The sequence below is a fragment of the Centruroides sculpturatus genome, unplaced genomic scaffold (genome assembly GCF_000671375.1).
Source record: "Centruroides sculpturatus isolate CEXI.00-Female unplaced genomic scaffold, Cexi_2.0 scaffold1754, whole genome shotgun sequence".
Taxonomy (NCBI): Eukaryota; Metazoa; Arthropoda; class Arachnida; order Scorpiones; family Buthidae; genus Centruroides; species Centruroides sculpturatus.
In genome coordinates this window covers 95,699-119,642 of record NW_019385945.1, presented here as the reverse complement: position 1 = coordinate 119,642, position 23,944 = coordinate 95,699, and the positions used below count along the sequence as shown (strand labels likewise).

The 23,944-nt window shown below is 31.5% G+C and overlaps 1 protein-coding gene across 2 annotated transcripts; it reads right to left on the bottom strand.

Moving 5' to 3' along the window:
- Window positions 1-1,984: 1,984 nt before the first annotated feature.
- Window positions 1,985-14,608, bottom strand: LOC111612737 (G protein-coupled receptor kinase 2-like). 2 transcript variants are annotated; one of them, XM_023353981.1, is made up of 11 exons: window positions 14,013-14,608; window positions 13,703-13,907; window positions 10,545-10,738; window positions 8,210-8,247; window positions 8,042-8,131; window positions 7,873-7,961; window positions 7,674-7,793; window positions 5,089-5,232; window positions 4,852-4,989; window positions 4,641-4,777; window positions 1,985-4,555 (listed from the first exon to the last, which is right to left on the bottom strand). In XM_023353981.1, exons 1-11 carry the CDS (start codon window positions 14,105-14,107, stop codon window positions 4,528-4,530), a joined length of 1,278 nt encoding a protein of 425 aa, XP_023209749.1. In that variant the 5' UTR covers window positions 14,108-14,608; the 3' UTR covers window positions 1,985-4,527. The 2 variants fall into 2 exon arrangements, with proteins under 2 accessions (XP_023209749.1, XP_023209748.1); XM_023353980.1 differs by having other exon boundaries at window positions 1,985-4,548; window positions 14,013-14,606.
- Between the last annotated feature and the right edge of the window lie 9,336 nt (window positions 14,609-23,944).

The following is a 23,944-nucleotide window of genomic DNA, read 5'->3' as shown; positions in this document are numbered from 1 at the left end:
AGTGTAACGCATTGATTTGGGGCTCCCCGTTCCAATAGGGAACCCCCAAACCAACCTTTTATAGGAAAATAATTCCCCAAAACGTTTCTCCGAAAAAAGTCTGAAGTCAACACTGTACTGTATATGGGGCCCCCTAATTCAAATTTGCCTGGGTCTCGTAAAGCTATAACACGCTAGTTACGAGTTAAGTAATGATACATACTGAAAATCCATTTATTTTATGTCGAGTAAAAAACTCAAATACAAATAATGAGAAAGGGGGATGCTTCCCATGAAGTATTTTATGGGGAAACGAGCTCCTATTTAGGTGTTAAGATGTTACGAATGCCGATAATTTAACAGATTCCACGTCTACTTCGGTTATAGTTTTTGGTAGAAGCACGTTTTAGGTATTGTCTATTACATGTAGGCTATAAATAAATTACCTGAAAGTAATTGCTAACGAAATAAAATTTACTTTCCTCGGATATTCCGAACACGTGACGTGGGAAAATTCTGAGAATACCTCGCTAAGAAACGCCTTCCTATTGTCTACACTAAAACGGTGATGTCGTAATCTTACCCTTGTTATCAATTATTTTTGTTTTTTCGTAAATGCTATGATGTGTTTTGTGAATACGAAATGTAAAATGTTGTTAGTTTCTGGTAAATTTACGACATGTTCGTAAATGCTTACCAATCGGTTGGTTGGTACGTGCCCATTGTTATATCAGGGCCAGAACACACGATGTATAACGATTAAATTGTGAAATAGACACTAAAATTTTACCAGATTTAGAGCAGAACCTTGTGACGTCATACATCCAGTGTTTTGGCGTTTAGATTTACGTACAATGGCAACGTACCAACCGACCAACCGATTGGTAAGCATTTACGAACAAACACATAGAATTATCCGCTTTACTGTAAAACTCAGTACCTGTATATAACAGCTATCTGGCTGTGTAACTTTTTTGTCAATAAGTAACAATACTAACGTTTAACAGCTTTATTTTTATAGGGTTTAACAACTTATTATGGAATAAATTAAATTCTTTTCGATAAATTTGAAAGAACATTTTTTAATCTGGTTACTTTATATTTTTGCCGGTTAATTAAAAACAAATGCAAACAGAATAAACAAAATGTATTGTACTGTACTGTACAGTACAAAGTTTTAAAAAGATCCTACAACAGGTTGCATTACTTCCCGGCTGTTATGAAATTTTATTTTAAAAAATAACTTTTATATTATTAATCGTACTAATTAAATTTGACACAATTCCAATATTTTCTCTTGTTATGCATAACACGACTTCGAATTATCCGGGATTTACAAATATCTGTACAATATGACAAATTGTATTTCGGCCCGGAGTCTTAAGCCCAATGTCCAAATTCCAACTCGCGGAATACTAGAACGCCGGATTAACGACTACTTTTCTGAGAATACTTCTGTATTGAAGTTTATTAATTGCTAACACACTAAGTTTCATTGTACGTGAATTGTTGGTTATCTCTTCGGAAGAAGAAAGTAGTCTTTGTGGATCGGTTTCGGCTACGTATCAAACAATCGATTCAACAATTTAATAGATTTTAGTAAAGAATGTGAAGGGCACCATTTTCTTTGTAGTATTGTGTGTGGTTTCTTTCATCAGTTAATTATCTGTTAAAATTTAGGGGTAATTTCTGTATGGATGTTAGTGTGTGTTGGGGGGCACGATTTTATTCACCTTCTTTGAAGCTTAATGACTCCAGAAATTTTGCAGGGAGGTTTGTTTATTAGAGGGATCGACGCTATTAAATTTTGTTGATTAAAGGTCGAGAAGGTAAGGAGTTAACGTTGCTGGGAAAGTTGAGCAACTCGTTGCTGGTTTATTTTTTCCTTCATCTTATGGTGCGAGATCCTTTATATGGTTAACTTCTTGTCTGCAATGATGATTATATTACATATTACATTATATTATTGTGTTTGATCTAAAATGAATTAAAAAAAAAACAGTTCAGAATTTTATGAACAAGTTTATTTTATACACATAAATACAACAATGCAAAATGCAGTTTTCCATTAATACTGGGGAGTTTTGAACATTCAGTGAACAACTGATGGACAAGACAGAAGCATATATAAATTGGCATTATTTATATTTCATCACTTGTTGGCTGATACCAAATGATAATTTGCATATTTGTACTGATTCCTTTCAGATAAAATATCAAGGGTTAATGATATGGATATTTTTAATATTGAATTATGTATATTGTAAGAAACTTATTGCAAGCACCATTTATAGTTTATAATAATCATTTTTTATGATAAAATGAAGGTCTGCGATAAGTATTATCGTACGAAATTCGTTATATCGATGTATGTCTTTATTATAAACTAACTGTCATTAATAAACATATAGATACATTATTTGCATACAATGAAACATTGAATTAAATTTTCAAAAATTAATCATGAATTTCTGTTTGTTTAAATGTGCATTTTAATACAAGACACCAAAACTGTGCTTCGATGTACCTCCACAAAAATGCTTTTTCATATTTCTTTTTAAATATGAAATCAGGCAATGCGGTTAAAGTATTATTATTTTTTATTTACTTATAATACTGATGTATCTCAGATTATTTTTTGCCGAAGATTTGTGCATAGAAATGAATGAAAACATGTTTTAAAAAAACTTTAAATGTACATTGTAATTGCTCTAATCATTGCTACACTTGATGATCTCAAATGGTAATACAGTTTTGCAAATAATCATTTACATACAGTCCAACAAGAGTAGTTTTTTTTCTTTCCCTCTAAAAATTACTGGGAACTTTGCAGTTCACTTAAAATGACAAATATGCAATAATGTACAGTAAAACCAACTTTTTTTTTTTGTTATTGGTTGAATGTTTTTCCACAGACTTCACATGTATGGATGTACATTGAATGAATTATATTCCAATTATTGTAATAATACAATCAAAATTACAAGATAAAATACAAAAGCTTTTAACATAAACTGATTTTCCTGAAGAAATAAATATTATAGGCAATTATAATAAAAAATAATCAAAACAGATTATTTTAAATGACAGCAATTCCTTTGGTATATTTAACTGAATAATAATAAAAAAAAAAAAACAAGAAAAACTAAAAACGAGTTATGACGTTGTTTTTAGGTTTTTTCAAAAGTACATAGATGAGAATTTAAAAGTTGGAATGCCCTTGATTTATTTGGAGTCTAATTAGTTAAACTTAAAACGATATTTGTGACGAGAGTCGCGAGAGATTTCTAACCTAATAGGAAAATGTTAATTAAATAACATGTTAACACTGATCCGAAATGGCACTAGTTTTCTGAGCCGTCAATCTTAAATAGTCGTTTCGACAAACATTTACAGATGAAAGTTGTGTCATCGTTCAGACTATACAGAAAAAACATCACAAATCTTTAAAAATTGGTTTCAAGTTACCACATCGAATTGAAACATCTGTGCAAACACAATAAATTAGTTTGTTCACTTATTCCCATACTCCTGATTATTTTCATGAGTATTTACCCTTACAGAAGAAAACAAAAATCATCGTCCTCATTCCATAAATTAATTAAAACTTCAAAAAAAAAAAATCTCAAATTATTTTACAGCACTGCAGAGTGCTCCTTATGTATACAAAATGTTGTCAATTATTGCAAATTTATACAAAATAAATGCTTAAATGTTTTTTTTTTTATACAATAATTACTAATGATTAAAACAATATAGAGGTAATAAAGGCGAGTCAAACTATTGGCACTAAAGACAAGTTAATTTGCCGTTCTGATGGTGTTTCATATTGTAAAAAAAATCGTAAAGTATACTCAAAAGATAAAAACAACAAAATCAACACAATCAAAGCCAATGCCAAAAATCACAGCAAAAAGGAAGGAATGGCTTCACCTTTCTCTTTATAAATAATCACATTTGCCAAAAATGGAATGTCACTTTGTAAAAATGACAAAATTCTCACACAATCTCAATTACTATTAATATTCTACAGATCCACCATTACTCTTCTATATTCAGAACATTTAACCTGATGATTTAATGAGTCGCGGCAAAATATTAAAACGAGAAAAGAGGATATGTTAAAAGTAAATGAAAATGCTTTACATTAACTGATAACTTAAGTTCATGATTTGTGATATCTTCAGAACTTATTTCTGAGCATATTTTTTTAACTTTTATTTTAATTGATGTATATTCACAAAAAATAATTAGTTGGCTAGTTCTATAACACTTTTGTACCTGATATAAAGGAGAGAATTTTCAGATGAGGGGAAGATCTTGGAAGTATGCCAAACATCACAAATTTTATTTTAGAAATCTTGGCACACGTTGGGAATTCACTATTCTTTATCGTCGCATTGCCTTTCTGTAGTAGCTTGTGAAAATAACTCTCAGCTTACTGCGAGAACTTCCTGGTTGTCAGTTATTGTGTTTAATGCTTGATTTGTCATGCCCGAAGAATTTGGCTCATCCGAAGAAGACAAATGGGTGCTACTGTTTGAACTTTTAATGTCTGGTGCCATTCTTCTGAAACCAACAATGGAATTATTCGCAATTATTTTAAATAATTAACAACAATAATAGCATTGCGTTCATTTAATAAATTCAATAAATTTTACCTGTTTTTATTCTTTTTGCGAAAAGGAAAACATCCAGAAGGTTCAGCAGGAGGAGGCATATCTATAATCAGATCTGGAGATGGGGTATTATTGGGACCATATACATTTAATTCTTTAAAGCATTCCGTTTCAATCATCTGTACAATAAAATAAAATTTTACATAGGATTGAAAAATTGCCTATTTTAGTATTTATGATTTTCTATTCTTACCTCAGTTTGCCAGGAAATAGATACACTACCCGTATTAAATTTTGTATAAAAAGTGTCATCCGTTGCATCTAAATTTACACCTTTTACAGTTGAAAACTGCTCTATATCAAGAACATCTTTGGCATAAACTGCATGGGGCTAAAAATTGAAATCTCATTCTAATATTTATTAAACACAAGACACTTTCTAATATAAATTTCTTACTAAAAACAAAAATACAAAAAATTTTTCACTCACATCAGGGATAAAAGGAGGATCAAGCATACCAGCTGCTAACCTTTTCCAATTTACACTTTTAAAAAATGGGTGTAACTTCACTTCTTGTGCCCCCTTTCTTCCACTATTGCAGCCTAATCTTTCATGTGGTTTCTTCTTTAATAACTTGAAACAGATTAATTTAATTACATTAATCTGTAAAAACAATAGAAACCAAAACTACAGCAGAAAACAAAGCTTTAATGAGAAAAGAAAACAAATGTTTTTGATAGCTTTACTTATGTAACCTGATGATGATACCAGAGTTTGATTTCTTTGCATTCTTTTTATCAAATACTGTTTATAGTCTTCTATGCTTGCTGAGGGACTATAAGTCTGAAATGCATTTACAATACTAATAAAAGCATACAGTTGACCCCCCTATAAGATATAGATACGTTCCAATTTATTAGGAATCCGATTTCTTACAAGTCGTTCCAATCACAGCCCGACACGTGTCAAGTTTACGGGCTACGGCTGATTGAAAGGTTTTCTTCCATAAAATTAATCGATTCTACACTAATCCGACTCAACATTTCCAAAATACGTATATTTTTTGTAGTTTTATAGGAATCGTAATTATAAGGACCGTAATTATAGGGGGGGTCGACTGTATATTTTTGATCTCATAACCTACAAGGTATAATCAAATTTTACTTCCTTTAAAAAAGATATATATATTTTATCTGATTGGATAATGACATTATTGTGCCAATGATAGAAATTATTACTGGACCTCAAAGACAGATCTCCAGGCTTGAGAAGGGATGTTACTATTCTTGTACCATAGTTTATGGCCATATTATAAGTCCTATAAATCTCTGGCTTCTCAAGGAATTTGCTGTCAGGTTGAGTGTAAAAAAATCAGGTTCTGTCTATGTATGATTGTTCTGTGACCAGGTTAGCTATAATGGTAGTGTTGTGCCCATTTTTTCAAGGTTATATGTTCTTTTAAACCTTGAATGGACATGTTGTAGTTCCAATGTATTCCATTTGCTGTCCTAGAGCAATGTGATGATTGAAATGGAGTAAACACCTGGGAGGAAAAGGGTCTCTGAGACAGTCTTTTGAATTCATCAACATGGCAGAGTTTCATCTAATGGTAATGTTATTGGGTTTTGCAATTTCCAGAGAAGTCTTATGTCAAAGGTTGATTGTTTATCATTGAATTATATGGCATATCTTCCCTACTGTTGTATGTGGCCTGAGAAGAGTAAGAGTTGATAAGACTCTTGATGATTCTAGGATGGTAGCCACATTGTGCTGCACTGTTGATGTAATTTAGCTATTGAGCCATGTCTTCATGGTTGGATATGTGGGTGAAGCTCTTCTTTTGAGGAGTCTAAATGCCATCACTTTATAGAAGGAATTGTACAATAATGCAGGAATGGTAGGAAGGTTTCTTGTATATCAAGGTGAATATATATCCTTCTGAAATACTGATGTTAAGATCAAAAAGAAACAAACTTTTTTTTTCATTCAAGTTACATTTTCTGTTCAAATTTTGGTTTCTATTTTGTGTTTCTATAATAATACCTAATACCTAGTTTCTGAGACATTTATAAATTAATCTGTTTTACAAATATTATAGTATATATTTAAAAATAAAAAAATTTTGTAATTATTTGCTGCTAGAGAGAGAATAAGGACAATTTACATTTAACAGCGCAATTCTTGAGTAAATATAAGGATCCGAAACTCCCAAACGGAAGAAGGATGAAAACCCAAAGACGTTGAAAGGTGACCAATTCCAAATTTCTTTACAAATTTTAATGTTAAAACACAGAAATAATCCAATTTAAAGGAACTGTTTTATGGGTGACTGTGTAGTCTAAAAAAAATGGTTGATCACCTTTTATTTCCGGTAAAATTTTCCAGGATAAACTTAAAACTTAGGTCTGGTCGCTTAACAAAAATTTTTGGAAATAACTGTCTTTATTTATTGAAATATTATAGTATATAGTATATATAAAAAGTCTCAAGCTGCATTCAGACAGACACATTTAAAGTGATGTTGGTATATGCCAAGAAGCCTTTTTCAGGCAACGATGTCATTGTGTTGGAGCTGAGCCAAAAGCCATTTCAATGGAAGGAATCTTATATTCAGCCAGTCAAAATTGTCCCATCACTTGTCGTGGGAATTAGAAAGATAGGATAAAAACCTAATTATTGAAGTAGAAAAATATTCCATTTTATACAATCCTAGTGAAAAGAATTATAAAAATGCTGATGCTTGATTGGCTTACCATAAAACTTAATGTGTCCACATGAATACTTGCATGCGATGTAAGAGAATGGAGAATTTCGACCTTTATGTAATGTAGAAGTATCCATCTGACTGCAGCTTAAGTTATCTGACATACTATTTTATCCAATAGTACACTACAGCATATGTACTATTAGTATTACATTACAATGCTGCCAGACAGAGAATAAGAAAAAGAAGTGTAATTTAGATGCTCTTTTTTTAAATCACCAATTATACAAACTTCTTTCTATTTCTATTATATATATTCTGACAAAAACTGCTGTTTATATTAGATGACTGAAACAGAAAAAATACATACTGCCTGACATATAGCTTTGGCATCATCACTAAATTTCAAAGAATATTTTTCTTGATCTTCTTTTACTCTCCTTTCTACTTCTTCCCTCTTAACTTTTTCTTTTCTGGCTCTAAACGGAGCCTAAAGAATGTATTTTTAAAAACTCCAAAATTAATTATCATCATCACATTTGGCTATAAGATGTATTAAAGAAAGATACCTGTCCTTCAATCATTTCATAAATTAAACATCCTAAACTAAACCAATCTGGACTAAAAGTATATTTTTCATTATCAATCACTTCAGGTGCTACAATAAATAAAAAAAATCATTTATTTTATTACTCAAATTAGATAAAAAAAAATTTTTTAACAAAATGAATCCTTTACCCATGTATCCCACAGTGCCAACTCTTCCTCTAACAGTTTCCCCATCGGGAATTTCAACAGCAAGACCCAAATCAGATATTCTCACATGACCTTTCAAAAAAAAAAAAATTATAAATATTACAGAAAAAAAATTTGTGAAAATTTATAAATTGAAAATATCCAACTTACCATGATCATCTAACAAGATATTTTCTGGTTTTAAATCCCTAAAATAAAATAAAGTTTAAATAATAGTATATAACTATTTTGACTGAATACTTATTAATTAAATTTTAAGTTTTGTAAGCTTGAAGAAATCATATTTTTTAAAGCAGTTTCTTCCTTCTTATTCTTTAAGTTTTATGTTTGAATTTTCAAATTGATGTAAACAAGTTGAATATCTACATTATTTTGAATTTTCAATGAGAAAAAAGTGCTTAATTCTGTTTGAATTTGTAAAAATAAACATACCTTTAGATAACATACATAAATATCTTTCAAAGAAGTAAGATAACTTTGTTACCCATAATAATTCTTCTACTTAAGGTAGCAAAGTTGTAAAAAGGTCCTTCGAAACTGATTTTATATCAACAATGTGATGTTTAAAGCTTTATATGATAATACTTTTGAAATTTGTACAGAATTGCAAATCATTCTTATATATAAATAAATGAAACAGGTTTTTATGAATTTACATTAGCTGAATTATAATTTTATGTTTATACTTGAAATATGGCAAAATAAAGATTTATATATAGTATATGCATAAAAATGAAACCAACAGGATTTTTTTTTCTCATTACAGATCGAGCAATGGTGAAGGTGTAGGAATATTGTGAAACAGAAGTCCCACCTGTACAAGTTACAAATTCCCACCATTTGAGTATTTATGTAGTGAAAATCAGAAATCTGTCATTGTCAGGAGTGTATCACTGCAATTTGAATGTAGAAATTTCAGAATTCAGGAGAACATGGTCATACATCTGTAGCAATGTGTAGCTGTGGTAAACATGTTTTGTAGAGGTATTGTCATTAGTGTTGTTATATTCTTGCTCATTTTTCCCATTGGTTCCAAATTTCATGCACATATCATCATATCATGCACATATACAGGGTGTTTATAAATGAATGGTGTGGTTTTAAAAATTAATGATAAATCTATTTATTACCTTATAATGGCAAACCTTACAGAATAAGCAGTGGCAACTGTCCAAGTTTTTTATGCATTAATCACAATCCTTCAATATGTGGACCCATGGTCTCACCACACACATCTACACGGTAATAAAATTCTTCCCACACATGGTGTAGGCATGTGCTCCGTAATGGTCTGCAGTGCATGCTTTATCCGATCACACAGTTCAAGGGATGCGAGCACTGATGGTACTGTACATAAACTGTCTTTAACCAACCCCCACAAAAAGAAATCACAGGGTGTTAAATCTAGCAAACGGGGTGGCCAAGGGAGCAGGTTGTTGTGTTGCAACACGTCCAATCCAGCATTGGTGAAGAACACGATTAAGCATGACAAGAGAAGATTGGGTAGCGCATAAAAAACTTGGTCAGTTGTTGCTGCTTATGCTGTAAGGTTTGACCATATAAGGTAATAAATAGATTTATCATTAATTTTTAAAACCTCACCATTTATTTATAAACACCCTGTAGTATAGTAGATGTGCTATCCAACAGCTCCCCTTTGCGGCTCATGTCTTCCTTTTTCCACTTTCAAACCTCCAACCATCCCACCCTCCTAACTTTTCTTCATATCACTCTCCTTCCTTCCTTCACCCATCTTTCTTATCTTTTAAGGATACACCTTTGAGTACAGCCTTTTCTTTCCCATGTATGTATGTAGTACAGTAGAGTGTTGTTTATCCGAATCAATTGGAGACTGGAATTGTTCAGATAACTTATTTTTCAGATAACCAATTATGTACGAAAAAATATATTAACCTATCCCATGTTGAAATTTTTCTCTGTTGCGTGTTGCTTTGTGTTGAATTTTCGAAAATTTTTAAAATAATAATAGTGGCTATTGTATCGTTAAAAATTATTTCTTTATTTTATACAAACGAAATAAATATATTGAAAAATATAAAAACAAAAAAACAAATACTTTAGAAGTTAATCTAGTATCAAAAATGTTCGATTCAGCACGACACACACTCCTCAGAAAAACACTACACAAAAGTGCCAGTGCTGCCAGCTAAAGCGCACACACCAACAACAAAAAAAAAATAATGGAGTAGGCCAAGACACACCACAGCACTAGCGGAAATTTAAATTTGCTGACTGGAACACTTTCGGTTAACCAACGCTCTATGTACTCTATGTATGTATGTATGTATGTGTGCGTGTGTATATATATATGTGTGTGTGTGCATGCACATTTGTATTTGTGTGTATTTATTACTTGACTTGTTGGAAAGATTGACATTAATGATACTTACAGTTTTAATAATTTCAAATGTTAAAATATCAAAAAACATCAATTTAGTAGTAATTAAAAAATAATTATAATTACCTATATACTATTCCTTGAGCATGAAGATGTTCTAAACCTTGAGTGACTTCTGCAGCATAAAATTTTGCTCTTCCAAGATCGAATCCAGGCTCTCCACCCATACTATAGATATGGAATTTGAGATCACCTCCATTCATGATGGTCAACACCAAACAAAGTGCATCTTTGGTTTCATATGCATAAGCAGAATTTACCTGTTATGAAGAAATAGTAACACTACATACAAATTACAGTACTATACACATTCATTTTATAACTATACTGTTTAACAGATATATATGATAAAATTAAATAGATACAATAAATGTAATTGTATACATTATATATTTTGTAAACATTACTGATATTAATTCATTCTTTAATTTTAAATTTGAATGAGCAAGTATTCTAGTATCAAGTTTGTCTTACATTGCTATATCAGCCATATCTGAGCTTTATTCTTCCAATTCTGCATCTTATCAACATAAGAACATATTCTCCCACAGATTAGCAAAGGATTATTTGTATTTATAGATAATTTGAAAGAAGATGTGTTATGTAGGAGGATAATTTAAAAGCAATTACAAACTCATATTTATGCAGCACGTTATGTAAAAGTTTTATTTTTGATTTATTAATTTTCTACAGAATATGCACCATCACAGATTATGAATACAATAATAAACATAGTAAATTTTCTTGGAAATATATTAATTTTGTTTTCACACAGAGCATTGATTCCAGACTTTGACATATCACACCAATAAATCAAAATAAAAATTGCAGAACAGCAGATAATTTTCAACTTTTTATTTTACAATGCATAGTTGTCCAAGAAGTTTGTCCACTGTTTAGAGGTGCTGTACATGCTGGCAACCATACTGTACTTTAACCTGGTCATTATATAGTGAAGAATGGATTTGCATTACAAACATGAAAATACCAAAAGGTGTAAGTAGCATATATAATATATATGCTACTTATATACAACTGAAAAGATTAAAATAAGTATACAGTATATAATATATACTGTATACTTATTTTAATCTTTTCAGTTGTAAAAATCTTGTTTTAATTGAATCTTTCGAATGCCCAATTATCAAAGCAATTTTCAATAAAAGCTATCCACATTTTTATGCAAATTCAATAAAATTCTCACCTTATGTGACTGCTAATTCATAATTCGAATAGAAATAGATGATGACACACAATATAAATAAGTTGGCCTCTTTGTGCTCTCAGAGCAATAAGAGGCCTAAAATCACAAGATATATATAATAAGAAATTGAATTTTTGGAAAATTTTCTACAGTTTGTTTTTCTTTCAAGGGGACCAGGGATCCTTCACCCCTTCTTGGGTGCACCACTGAAACAAAGAAAGTAAATTTATATAAAATAATCAGACAAAAGAGTTTCTTCATATTTTTTCCTTTACAAGCTTGTTTTTCAACATTAAATTTTAATTTATCAATGAAAGTAAGTCCATCAGTGTCCCCTATATTCAAAAGAAAGTTCTGAATTTTCTCAGTACATTTTATGGTATCATTGTAATTTTTGACTTTGCTTTGTTTTTAGTCAAGATTTTGAACTTGTTGTTGTTCTATCTCAATAAGGGTATCTTCTAAGTGAGAAAGTGAAATATGGGGATGAATATCTTTACTTGTCTCTTCTATACATTGGGTTATCGAACAACAAACAAATCGGATAACGAACACTTTCACGAAAGATTTTAGAACACCCCACAAAAACACAAGAAGAAGCGACGAAAAATAATGAATACTGATTAGACTTTCCTTGTCTTCAGGCAACAATTCGAAACTTTTCAGAGTGTGGGAGACGTCGACATTGAGGCTCAAGCCAGTATATACTGATCAGATAGTATTCCTCCGAACTTTAAAACTCTCCTTTATAATTCCAGCCTTTTATTTTTATGACAAAATAATTCTTTTATGTATTTGCGAGACTGTTGGGTAGGCACTCATTAAGTTTTGCATCTGTTTTATTTGTAAGGTGAGAGTATAATAGTAAAGGTAGAGTGGGCAGAAGATGCCTAATGTTGCTGGGGAGTATGGTGTGAACAGGTCTATAGTAGGCTGTAGTTCATTTTTTTTTAAGAAAAATACTGTATAATCAAGAAGACTCAAGCAACTAAAGGAGTAACAAAAACCACATCTGAGAAATAAAGAACATCAAAGAGTTCATAATGGAACCTGAAACGGATCTGACGACAGAAGAACGCCAAGAACTCTTGAATGAAGAACATCAAGAAAATCGGCGAGATATGTTTTCTTCTGAAAAAGAGGATTAATGCCGATATCTGTTATTAAAGATCCTTTGAAGAAGTGGGAGGATGTCAGAACAACGGTCTTAGAATGGCATCCAAACCAGGTTGAGGCTTGGGGATTTCTACAATTGCAATGCTATTAATTACTTACGAAAAATCCTGAAGAAGAGAGAAAAGCAATCGACATTAGACAGATTCTTTACTCCTTTCAAACGGAAAAAACATGACTAATAAAAACGCAAGACTGTGTACGTATGTATTTTTATTATTACATATAAATAAATGTAGTAAGAAAGTATATATTTTTTATTTTTGTTGAGGGTCTCCAGAACGAATTAATTAAATTCCCATCAAAACCTATGGTAAATCGATAATCAGTTAACGAACAATTCGGATAGCGAACAAAGTCTTGGAACGGATTATGTTTGTTAACCGATTACCCACTGTACATAACTCATTATCTATAGTAACATAATCATTAATAATTTTTATGACATCTGCAAGTTCTGTAGTAGTCATCTCTCAAAACTTGTTCTTTTTCTAATATACAATATACTATTTGCATACCTTACAAGAAAATAATATGACAGATAAAATGGGAATAATAATAATTCTTTCAATGTTCAGTCCTATTTAACAAGATTTCTGTCTAAGGTTCTTTCCACATTTGTGACAGAAGCATTCTATTTTTCCTTCTATTTTCTTAAACTTAATTTTTGTTAATTGTAAAATTTTGTATTATAATTATATTAATTAAAGCTTAATTTTTAATAACAACACATAAAAGTCACTTAAAGTTAGAAAAAACTGTCTTAAAAATTTCTCGTTATACATCAATTATTTCCAACAATAATTCTACATTTTTAACTGAAATTAAAAATTTATATTATACTCACAATAAACCTAGAATTTACTTTCTGTAGAATCTGTTTTTCTATTAAAACCATGGCTTCTCCTTTACGCTTTTTTATCCTTTTCTTCTCCAATTTTTTGCATGCATACATTTTTCCAGTTGCACGTACTTGACATGCACAAACTTCACCAAAACCTCCCTTCCCTAAGACTCTATACATTCTGAATGTCTTAGATGTTACAGGCTGGCTGTAAAATATTAAAAAATAAAAAAGTTATTAAACTGTAGAAGACAAGAATATTTAATTCATATTTATTAATGAAAATGTTTCTAAAAAGTGACTGAAAACATACAAAAAATAAGAAATGAATGGATCGTCCATATGTTTTTGAGATAGGAAATTCCTTACAAACTGTCCTCCACCATCTGCCAATTTAAAAGCCCGCATACATGTGCATTTAATATAACTTTTGCTTTTGATAATTTGCCACAGGTGCAGGAAATGAAGCTTGACCTATATGTAAATCACTAAAGTTGCTAACAAGATGGTAATTATCAGTCGCTTATAATGAAAGAATGCTCCCGAAGCTCTTTCCAGACTCTCAGACATTACTGGATTAAAAGACCTAATTAAAGATATCGCCCAATATTAAAACCTTTCAAAAATTTGTCAAGTCAGTTCCTCACTAATTTTAACCACCTCAGTCTGCTTTCAGTCATAAAAGTGGTTGTGCTGCAGATAAAATGATGTTGGAGAAGAAGGCTACAATTTCTGTTGAACAAATAAGCCAAAACCATCAATGCATTTCCCAGTTCAATATGCTTATCTATTTGGATTGGTCAGATCAACAATAAGCTTGGTTGTGTAACATTTACAGCAGTCAAACATCAAGCTTCCATGTTTGGAGAACAGATGGTCATCATCACAAACTTCAACTACACTGGTTGGCTGGCATAAAATACAAAAATAATCCGTCATCAAACCTTTAACCGGTATTAAATAAGAGTGATATTACGTGCAAACATTTTTGGATCCCTCCCTGGGTCCTTTCTCAAGCAACGATTCTTCTTTAAAATTCGTTAGAACGAAGACCAGTAGAACAAACTTCTTCTAAACTGCGACATTTGAAAAACTATTCTTCAGAACCACATTTCAAAAGTCAAAAAATCAATGTGAATCACGTGCATTCCAGTATTCCGTAAACAAATTCCTAATGTAATGTTCGGATTTTCTTAAAAAGGTTTTTATGGATTTTTACATTAACGAAAAAATAAATAAAAAAATAAAGAGCATATCAGCGGGTATGATGTTTTAATACCCTATTTACTATACGTATTTATTAATGTGAATCCTCCTCCTGGAGTAGGGCCTGCCATGCTAGGGACAGGGTAATTTCATCCCTTGAGTTAATAGGTGCTGAAGTGTTGTATGCTTTGCAAATTTCCATTTGTTCCAACCACTTGAGGTGGTCCGTAAACGGTGTAGTAATGAGGAGTTTGGCATTGTTGAAGTTTGCCGAAATCTCCGGGTCTGACGCATACAGGGATAACGACGTAGAACCCCTTTTGTGGAGGATGTCCCGTCAGTGTTCAGTCCACCGAACACCAATAGCACGTTTAATAGCGCCAATGTAGACCAGTTCCCTCTGAAATCTATGGTCCGTGAGGGGGACAGCGTATACCCCTGGTAGCTTATACTTGTTAGGTTTATCTTTTTCATTGCGCAGAAGCTTAAACATAGATGGGCATCTTCTGTATGATAAGCGTAATCCTTGTTTTTAGCTATTTTTTGATACAGGAATGTTAGGAACGGGTTGTATGTGACTGGAACGATGCGGTGGTCTTGTTCCACATTGTCCCCATTCTGTGGAGGAGTAGGTGGGAGGCCGATGCTGAATTGTTGTGCTAATTTATGGACCATGGTGTTGAATCCATGTTGACCAGCAATGTTATGTAGCTAGTTCAATTCTTGAACTAAAGTATCCTGTGTTGAGCAATGGGTGTGGGCCCTCTTAACCAGTGCTCTAAACGCCAGCATTTTATATCTGAACGGATCACAGGAGTTCGCTGGGATATACATTGGAAAGTGGCAAGTTTTGCGGTAGACAGATGTGTATATGGTGTCTCCTCCAAATGCAATGTCCAAGTCAAGAAAATGTACCTCAGAATCATTATGTTGCTCAAGCTCTGTGGTAAGACCATACGGATTGTTGTTCATCTGATTCACAAAGAGGGTGATGTTAGGGTCGTGCCTCCATAAAATAATGTCATCGTCTATGTATCGCTTGTACAATATGATGTTGTGGCTGAATCTTGGAATTATTTTATTTTCCAGCTGTCTAATTACCAGTTCACATAGGTCGCCTGAGACCACAGTTCCCATAGATACGCCTCTGCCCTGCACATACGTGGTTCCTCCAAATTGAAAAATTGAGCTGTAGCAAATCAAATGTGCTACTTCAAGAATCTGCTGGTGTAATTCCTGATCATAGATGTTTTGTAATAGAAAATCTCGGAGTGCGCAAAAACAGGGTGGTAATTCAATTGATGGATATAAAGAACGAAAATCCATGACCGAGATGTACGCGGGCTTTTCGGTGTTTTTGAGGAATACTATTAATTCCGCCGGATTGGAGATGGAGTATCAGTGATCTTGTAACTTCGGAGAGATGAAATCGTGCAAGAACACTTCTAATTTGCGCGTGGGGGCTGTGGCCTTATCAACCACCAGTCTCAATTTGTGGCCCTGCTTATGCATCTTAGCAAAAGCAAAAAGCTTGGGCATATCCGAGGCGTCCATGACGATATCCCGCATTCCAAGTGCTGCGGCCAGTTTAGAGTTAGAGAAGCGTTTAACCTTGTTGTGTATATTACTCTTATTTAATACTGGTTAAAGGTTTGATGAGGGATTATTTTTGTATTATTTTTTTATGTTTCACAAACAAAATATATACATATTGAATAATATAAAAACAAAAAAAATTTTATTTGAAAAGTTCGTTTTAATATAAAAATTGTTCCAATGTAAACACGGAAATATTTGGGATCTCCAACGCAGGTCAATGAGGTCAACGTTGATCCTGAATATTTTTGGGATCAACGTAGGACAGGTTAAACAATGTAAAGGTCTTTCTGAAAAGATAATGAATGATCAGATCAAGTCAGTCAATGAAGGATGCCAAAGATTATCTGCCACCATTAAAGAATATCACCCCAAAGATGTATACAATAAGAATAAATTTAGTTTTTAAATTTCTGATGAACAGTTTTGAAACTCATATAAAAATTAATGTATGCAAATTAATAAGCATAATGTTTTAAGTTTTTTTCCAGATTTTGAGCATTTTCTTTAAATTTGCAGCTTCAGATATTTATCCTGCTTTCAGACAAAGAAACATTTATTTGAAATATAGCATTCCAATTAATCTTCTATAAGTTAATTATAACAGTATTTCAAGAGGGAGAGGAGAGGAGAGGCAACTGTCCAAATTACTATACATTATCTAATATTTAGACTATAATAAGTTTTTTGTTTTTTTTAATTTCTAGTGAATTAACACTCCTATTAATTCTTACATATGTATCAGAATGCTATACTTCATTCTATTTAAGAATAACAAACACTAAAACATGAATATCTATGAATTTTATGGATAAATGACACAAACAATGCCATAATGTTGTAAATTCTAAATATGTTTTATTGAAAAATTAAATTCTAAACTCAATGTTTTATGCTGCAAAAAGAATATTGTGGCGATACTGGCACTGCAAGTGGCTGTACAGTAGAGCATCGATTATCCGTAACAATTTGGGACTGGGGTTGTTCGGATAACTGATCACGTATAAAAAAATATATTAATCTATCCCTTCATGTTGAATTTTTGTCAATGTTAAACCTAATGAAAATTTTTAAAAATAATAATCGTGGTTATTGTATCGTTAAAAATTATTTCTTATATTGAAAAATAAATTATATTTTGGAAGTTAATCTAGTATCAAAAATGTTTCGATTCAGCATGACACATGTCCCGACACAGTCCTCAGAAAAACACCACACAAAATCAGCAAAACTCTTTTTTTTGGGTTTATCTGGAGATGTCAGCCACTTGGGCTATATTCTCTGATGAGCTAAAGCAAAACACACCACTCGTGATGGGGAAAAAAAAGCCTCATTCAAATACTGGCATGTCCTTAATTACCCTCTCGACGTGTGTCATGCTGAATCAGAACATTTTTGATACTAGATTAACTTCCGAAATATAATTTATTGACTAAACACCAATCGTATGCCGAAAATCTACGGGGCTAATTACTAAATGAATTACGTAACCAATTTGGCACTAGAGGTAGGCGTTAGGCACCATCTCTTAATAAATTATTTAAATTAAGTAATTTATTTATAATTATTAATATTAATAAGAGATGGCGCCTAACGCCTACCTCTAGTGCCAAATTGATTACGTAATTCATTTAGTAATTAGCCTAATACTAGCCGGTAGATTTTCGGCATATCGTTGGTGTTTAGTTATGTTATATATCGGGTTTAGCGATGTTTGTTTAATCCGTCAACGTTTTTTCAGCAATCGGACAACAGCGAGGTTGCGGCTGAAGTTTTTATCTCTAAAACGTGAACGTAGAACGTCGAGCGCCGCTCGAAAAAACAAATGTTGACGAATCATTTATAATTTTTTTTTTAAACTCTTTTCGCCCTTTGGGCACTAAAAGGGTCTCTTTTAGCAGGCCTACAATGAAGCGGCCGGGTGGTGATGGACGGTGCCCGAGATATCCGGACAGACCATCCCGAAAAATTCCTGGAGATTCTTCGACTCGTCTGGATTCGATCCCGGATCCCCCACAGCGGTAGATTGCAATCCGGCCTTTATCATTTTACATAAACAAAGAAATAAATTATTTTACGAGACAAAAGGAAGTCCCTTGTAATAATAACAAATGTCATCAATTCGATCTTCAGTAAAATGATATTCCGAAAATACAACGTTATAAAATTACGAAAATATCGACAGTGCCGCCATAGTATTATTATTATTATTTTTATTTATTTATTTTTTATAGCCAGCTGATCTGGCAACACTTAAGAAGAAACGTAAGCGGGCAATTGATTGTCGGGGCCTCGTCTGCCTAAACAAAGTAAGTGTTTTGACTGAAAGAGAATAAAGGCGATTATACGCCAAGTTTAGATCAAATTAGACGATTATAGTAGATTTATTAATGTATCGTTCTAGTAATTATATTCAAAGTTGCGGTCCGATTACGAGGAGAACCAGCAAGAATTTCGTCCTTTGTAAAATGGCGGACGGAGTTGATATTGATTTATATGCGGACGATTTGGAACAGGAGTTCAACCAGGTACATTAAAGTCTTATATATAATAATTATTAACATTATTTTTTAACGGTTAAGTCGTCTCTTACGTCTCTTCTGCCCATATTCTACGTCGAAGAATGTTAATTAAGTACGTTGGTGTGATGGTCGGATGCAACGGATGTGGAATGATTATTCTCACGCTGTATTGTATTCAATGCAGCGTGACAATAATAATAATAATAGGCATTGGGGCCTTAATTTATGGGTAAAAACAGTTGTTTTGGTACTCCAAACCAATCTTTAAGGAAATATCTCCTCCAAAGAAATGTCTACAATGTACCTGTACGTGGGGCCCCTTAATTCAAATTAACAAACTACAACGTGCCATTGCTAATGGGTAATTCATGAAAGAATTGTGGGTTTATAATTTTATTTTATTTAGTAAACGTAATGTGTTTGGTTAATAATAATAAAACACGTTCGAATTATTATTATTTTGTGTGAAAAATTCCAGTCGACGACTTTCGGAAGAAGTTTTTCGGGTACTTTTAGGCCATTTGTTTATATACGCTGGTAGAAATGACCTAAAGGTAATTTCTGTCTAACTTTAAAATATTTATTTTACAGTGAAAACCTTTCTTTAGTAATTTTGATGTTGCCGTTATGGGAAAAAGTTTAAGTGTCGCTCCGTTCCTTTGAGGCTTCGGTTTTTTGCTGGGCATGCATTTGTTAAAAAATTCTTGGCTTTAGTTTTGGGTTTTTTAAAATTTTATTTTAGTTCTGAGTGTTTAATTTTTTTTAGCAGTTTTCCAGCAAGTTATGGGTTTTGCACCTTGTAGACGTTTAAAAAATTACGTAAAACCAAAAGTTCTTCAACGGCTTTTGTTTCCGACGTACTACTTTGGATATATTCCTTATACCGTGTTTATTTCTTCGGAATTAAATGAAATTAAGAAAAAAATGTGTGATGTATAGCTTTAAATAATTACCAATAATTAAAATGTTATGTTAATTTTGTTTGTATGTTAAGTACTGTTATAGCCTTTCTAATATAAGCTGGCAAGTGTAAAAATAAACTGCAATTACTTTTCGATTAGGTGTTGAGGTAATGATAGCAAAAATGTGGTGAATGACAGTTAATTGTTTATTGGTAGCACCGGTTTTTCTATGATTTGCCATTTAGGGAAATAGTTTACCAGTTTATGCTGGAATGACCCTAATAGTATATAATTTTTAATATTCTTTAAACAATTTTATATTTTTACTTATTGTATTTTGTTTGTTGTATTTTATGTATTGTATTGGGTGTTTTATTGTTAATTAGGGGGAGGAAATTATTGTTGCAAGATTTTTCTTATTGTAATTGAAATAAATAAATAAAATAAATAGTTTTGTGATAGATATGCTAATTTGTCATAAATAAACCATTATTAGGCCTAATTAAGGTTGTCATATGCCTTTTACTTTAGCTAAATTGTCCTTGTCCTTTGTTGAAATGAGGTAGGATGCAATTTGTTCTTTATTTTCCTTTTTCAGTGTCTTTATTTTGTAATGTCAGTGGCAGATTTCTGCATAGGCATGTTCCTGTCCTTATTAGAGATGTATCAATTAGTCTTCTGCTAATTGTTAATCGTACTAATTGTCTTTTTTACTGATTAATCAAGTGACAATTGCTCTGATTTTCCAATAATTGGAATAATTGCCAAATAANCGTGAACGCGACGAAAAAATTTTACTCGTCATAAAACGATAAATAGTTTGTCAAATTTTTATTCATAAAAATGCAGTTTCGACTGCTTTTTATTTTATAAAATCCGTCTTCTTGCGCCACCAGAGGGCCTTTTAAACAATAGGTAGTCTGTTAGTGTTTGTCAGTAGTAGTCCAAATTCAATACGAACGTTTGTTTCTTGAAAATTTGATCATGATTTAAATACAGTATTTACTTTTAATATTACCGATATGTCATCAAAAAGAAAACATGTTGTATTATCATTAAAAGACAAATTAAAGTATTTGTTTCGATTATCCGGATTTTTCCTTATCTGGAATACCTTCATCCCCAATTAGTCTGGATAATCGAGGTTCTACTGTATTTTAATTTCTATTAAATATTTACAAACATGAAAAAAACATTGAAATAATTTTATTGAAAAATTATAACAACTATTGTTCTGTTTTACTTAATAAAGTAAAAATCCCAATAAAAACAAATTCATATGAAATATAATTAACTAGATAAGAGCTCATTTGAATATTATTTTAGGGATAAACAAAACTTCTTTAAATGCTTTCTGAAAACATAAACAATGAAAATTTCCAGCATAAATTCTTTGAATAAGGTCTGATATTTATTATGTAGTTTGGTGAAACCTTTTAATAATGTCAAACATCTATAAATAGAACAAAATATGCAAATTTAAAAATCGCAAAATGCTATAATGATATTGGAATAAAACAAATGATTTCCATGCACTGGAAAAGGCTTTCTATGTGGTCCTGTAGCCATAATGTATAATCGTGAGTTACAACAGGTTCATATAGGGTTGTTCGGAAAGTGATTTCGTTTTTTTACCACCAGAGGGATTAGTTGTACTTTTAAACAGCCAACTTCATTCTAAACCATATTGTCATTATATATTTTGACAGCTGACATTTCAAGACTTCTTTGTAAAAAATTTTGTTTGATTCTGTGTAATTGTTTTTTTTTTGGTATCCCATCAAATATGGCTAATCAAAAGCAGCATATTTTTGCTTTTTTTATTACTGAAAAGCTTAATTTTTAATAACAACACATAAAAGTCNGGCTAATCAAAAGCAGCATATTTTTGCTTTTTTTATTACTGAAAAGGTAAGAATGCTGTTCAAGCAAGAAAAAAATTGTGTGATGTCTGTCGATAAGATGTGCTGACAGAATGACAGTGCCAAAACTGGTTCATAAAATTTGTTTCAGCAACTTCAATATTGGAGGTGCACCATGTTCTGGAAGGCCAGTTAAAGCTGATGAAGACAAAATAAAGGTACTGATTGAAGCAAACCGCCGAATAACAACATGAGAAATCACTAAGAGATTAAATTTGTCAAATTCAATCATTTACAATCACATGAAACAACTTGGTTTGTTTCAAAGTTTGATATATGGGTTCCAAATGTTCTTAAAAAAAGAGATTTGCTCCGTTGCATTGACATCTGTGATTTGCTTTTCAAATGTCAAGAAAATGATACATTTTTGAAGTGAATCATAATTGGAGACAAGAAATGGATTGTATACAACAATGCCAAATGCAAGTGCTCTTGGAGTAGAAGATATGATCTGGCTCAAAGCATTTCAAAAGCAAATGCTCTCTGTTTGGTGGGATTTTGAGGGAATAGTTTTTTTTTTGAGTTTCTATTAGACAATTCCAGAATTGATTCAAAAGTGTATTACCATCAACTGGACAAATTGAGTGATACCATCAAACAGAAAAGGTGTAATGTTTCACCGTGATAATACCAGAACTCACATAAGTTTGGTAACGCATAAGAAGCTGTTACAGCTTGGATGGAATATGCTACCACACCCACCACATTTGCCAAATCTGGCACCCTCAGATTATTACTTGTTCTGGTCTTTAAAAAATTTTATAAACAAAAACATTTACTTCAAATGAGAATCTGAAAAATCACTTGAATTAGTATTTTATAAGCAAAGATCAGAACTTATATGAGTGTTGAATCATGCTACTACCAGAAAGATGGCAAAAGGTATTGGACCAAAATGGATATACAATTCAATAAATATTTATTTTCATGAAAAAAAAACGAAATTGTTTTTTGAACAACCCAATATATTTATTTTGCACTTTTGTTATAACACATGTGAATTTGTTTATTTATTTATAAACCCCTATCTTACTGGTTCCAAAATAACTAATTATATCTGGCAAATATTGCAACTTTCAGTTTTAAATTGATTTAAATATAAAAACAACATTTAATATATGGTAATACTTGATTTAAATTAAATACAAAAATAAAAGAACATCCGTTTCTTAGTCCAAATTTTATAATAAGTAATTATATAAAAGATAAACATGAAAAATTATAAATCCAAATTCATGAATATCATTAAAGTAAAGCCTACAACTCATAAAATAAATTAAGAATCAAGTTCATCTTTTATTTTATGAAATAAAATTTTAGTTTGAGAATAATTTCCGTAAATGTTTTTAAACATTCTCAATTCTATAAAATTAGAATAATTTATCAACTTTAATTCCTTCTTTAGAATACTTACAGAAAAACAAAATTAGGACACTATAGTGGTTAGCTCATAGTTCTTACCTCAATCCAATTAAGAATGCATCCATGTATCAAGGAGCTGTTAGGAGAATGACAGAAATGTCTGTCATACAGACTGACAAAACTAGCTGATAGTATGCCTCAATATCTCCCAGCAGCTGTTTGATGAATTGAGAATTTGACAAAATGGTAAATGACCAGTGGCACTTCTGACACTTATATTTGGGAATTGCAACCTAAGATTCATTTGATATCTAAAAAGTGTATCTACATTCTGAAGTTACATCTGATTTTCACTTATCTATTCTGATTGTATCCAATAAAATTTGCATGGTTGAAATTTGTTAAATTCTCGTAATTATTACAAGAATTTAACATGTTTTAGTTAAATGTGTCTGAACTTAATATTTAAGAATGGATGTATATATAATTGAAAGTGTTAATGATTTCTTTCAAGAAATTATTTATATTTATAATATTATATGTAAACTCAAAATTATAAACTTGTCAGTGTTGTCAGTACAAGTACAAAAAGTCCTCAGTTAATGTTGGAAATTGCAACATATAACAAACCCAATTTTACTATAGGCTAAATAATATAAAAAAAATATATAATTTGGTTATTAGTATTCTTTTTGAATTATGTTTGCAACCTCCATGATTTATTTTCTACCTTAC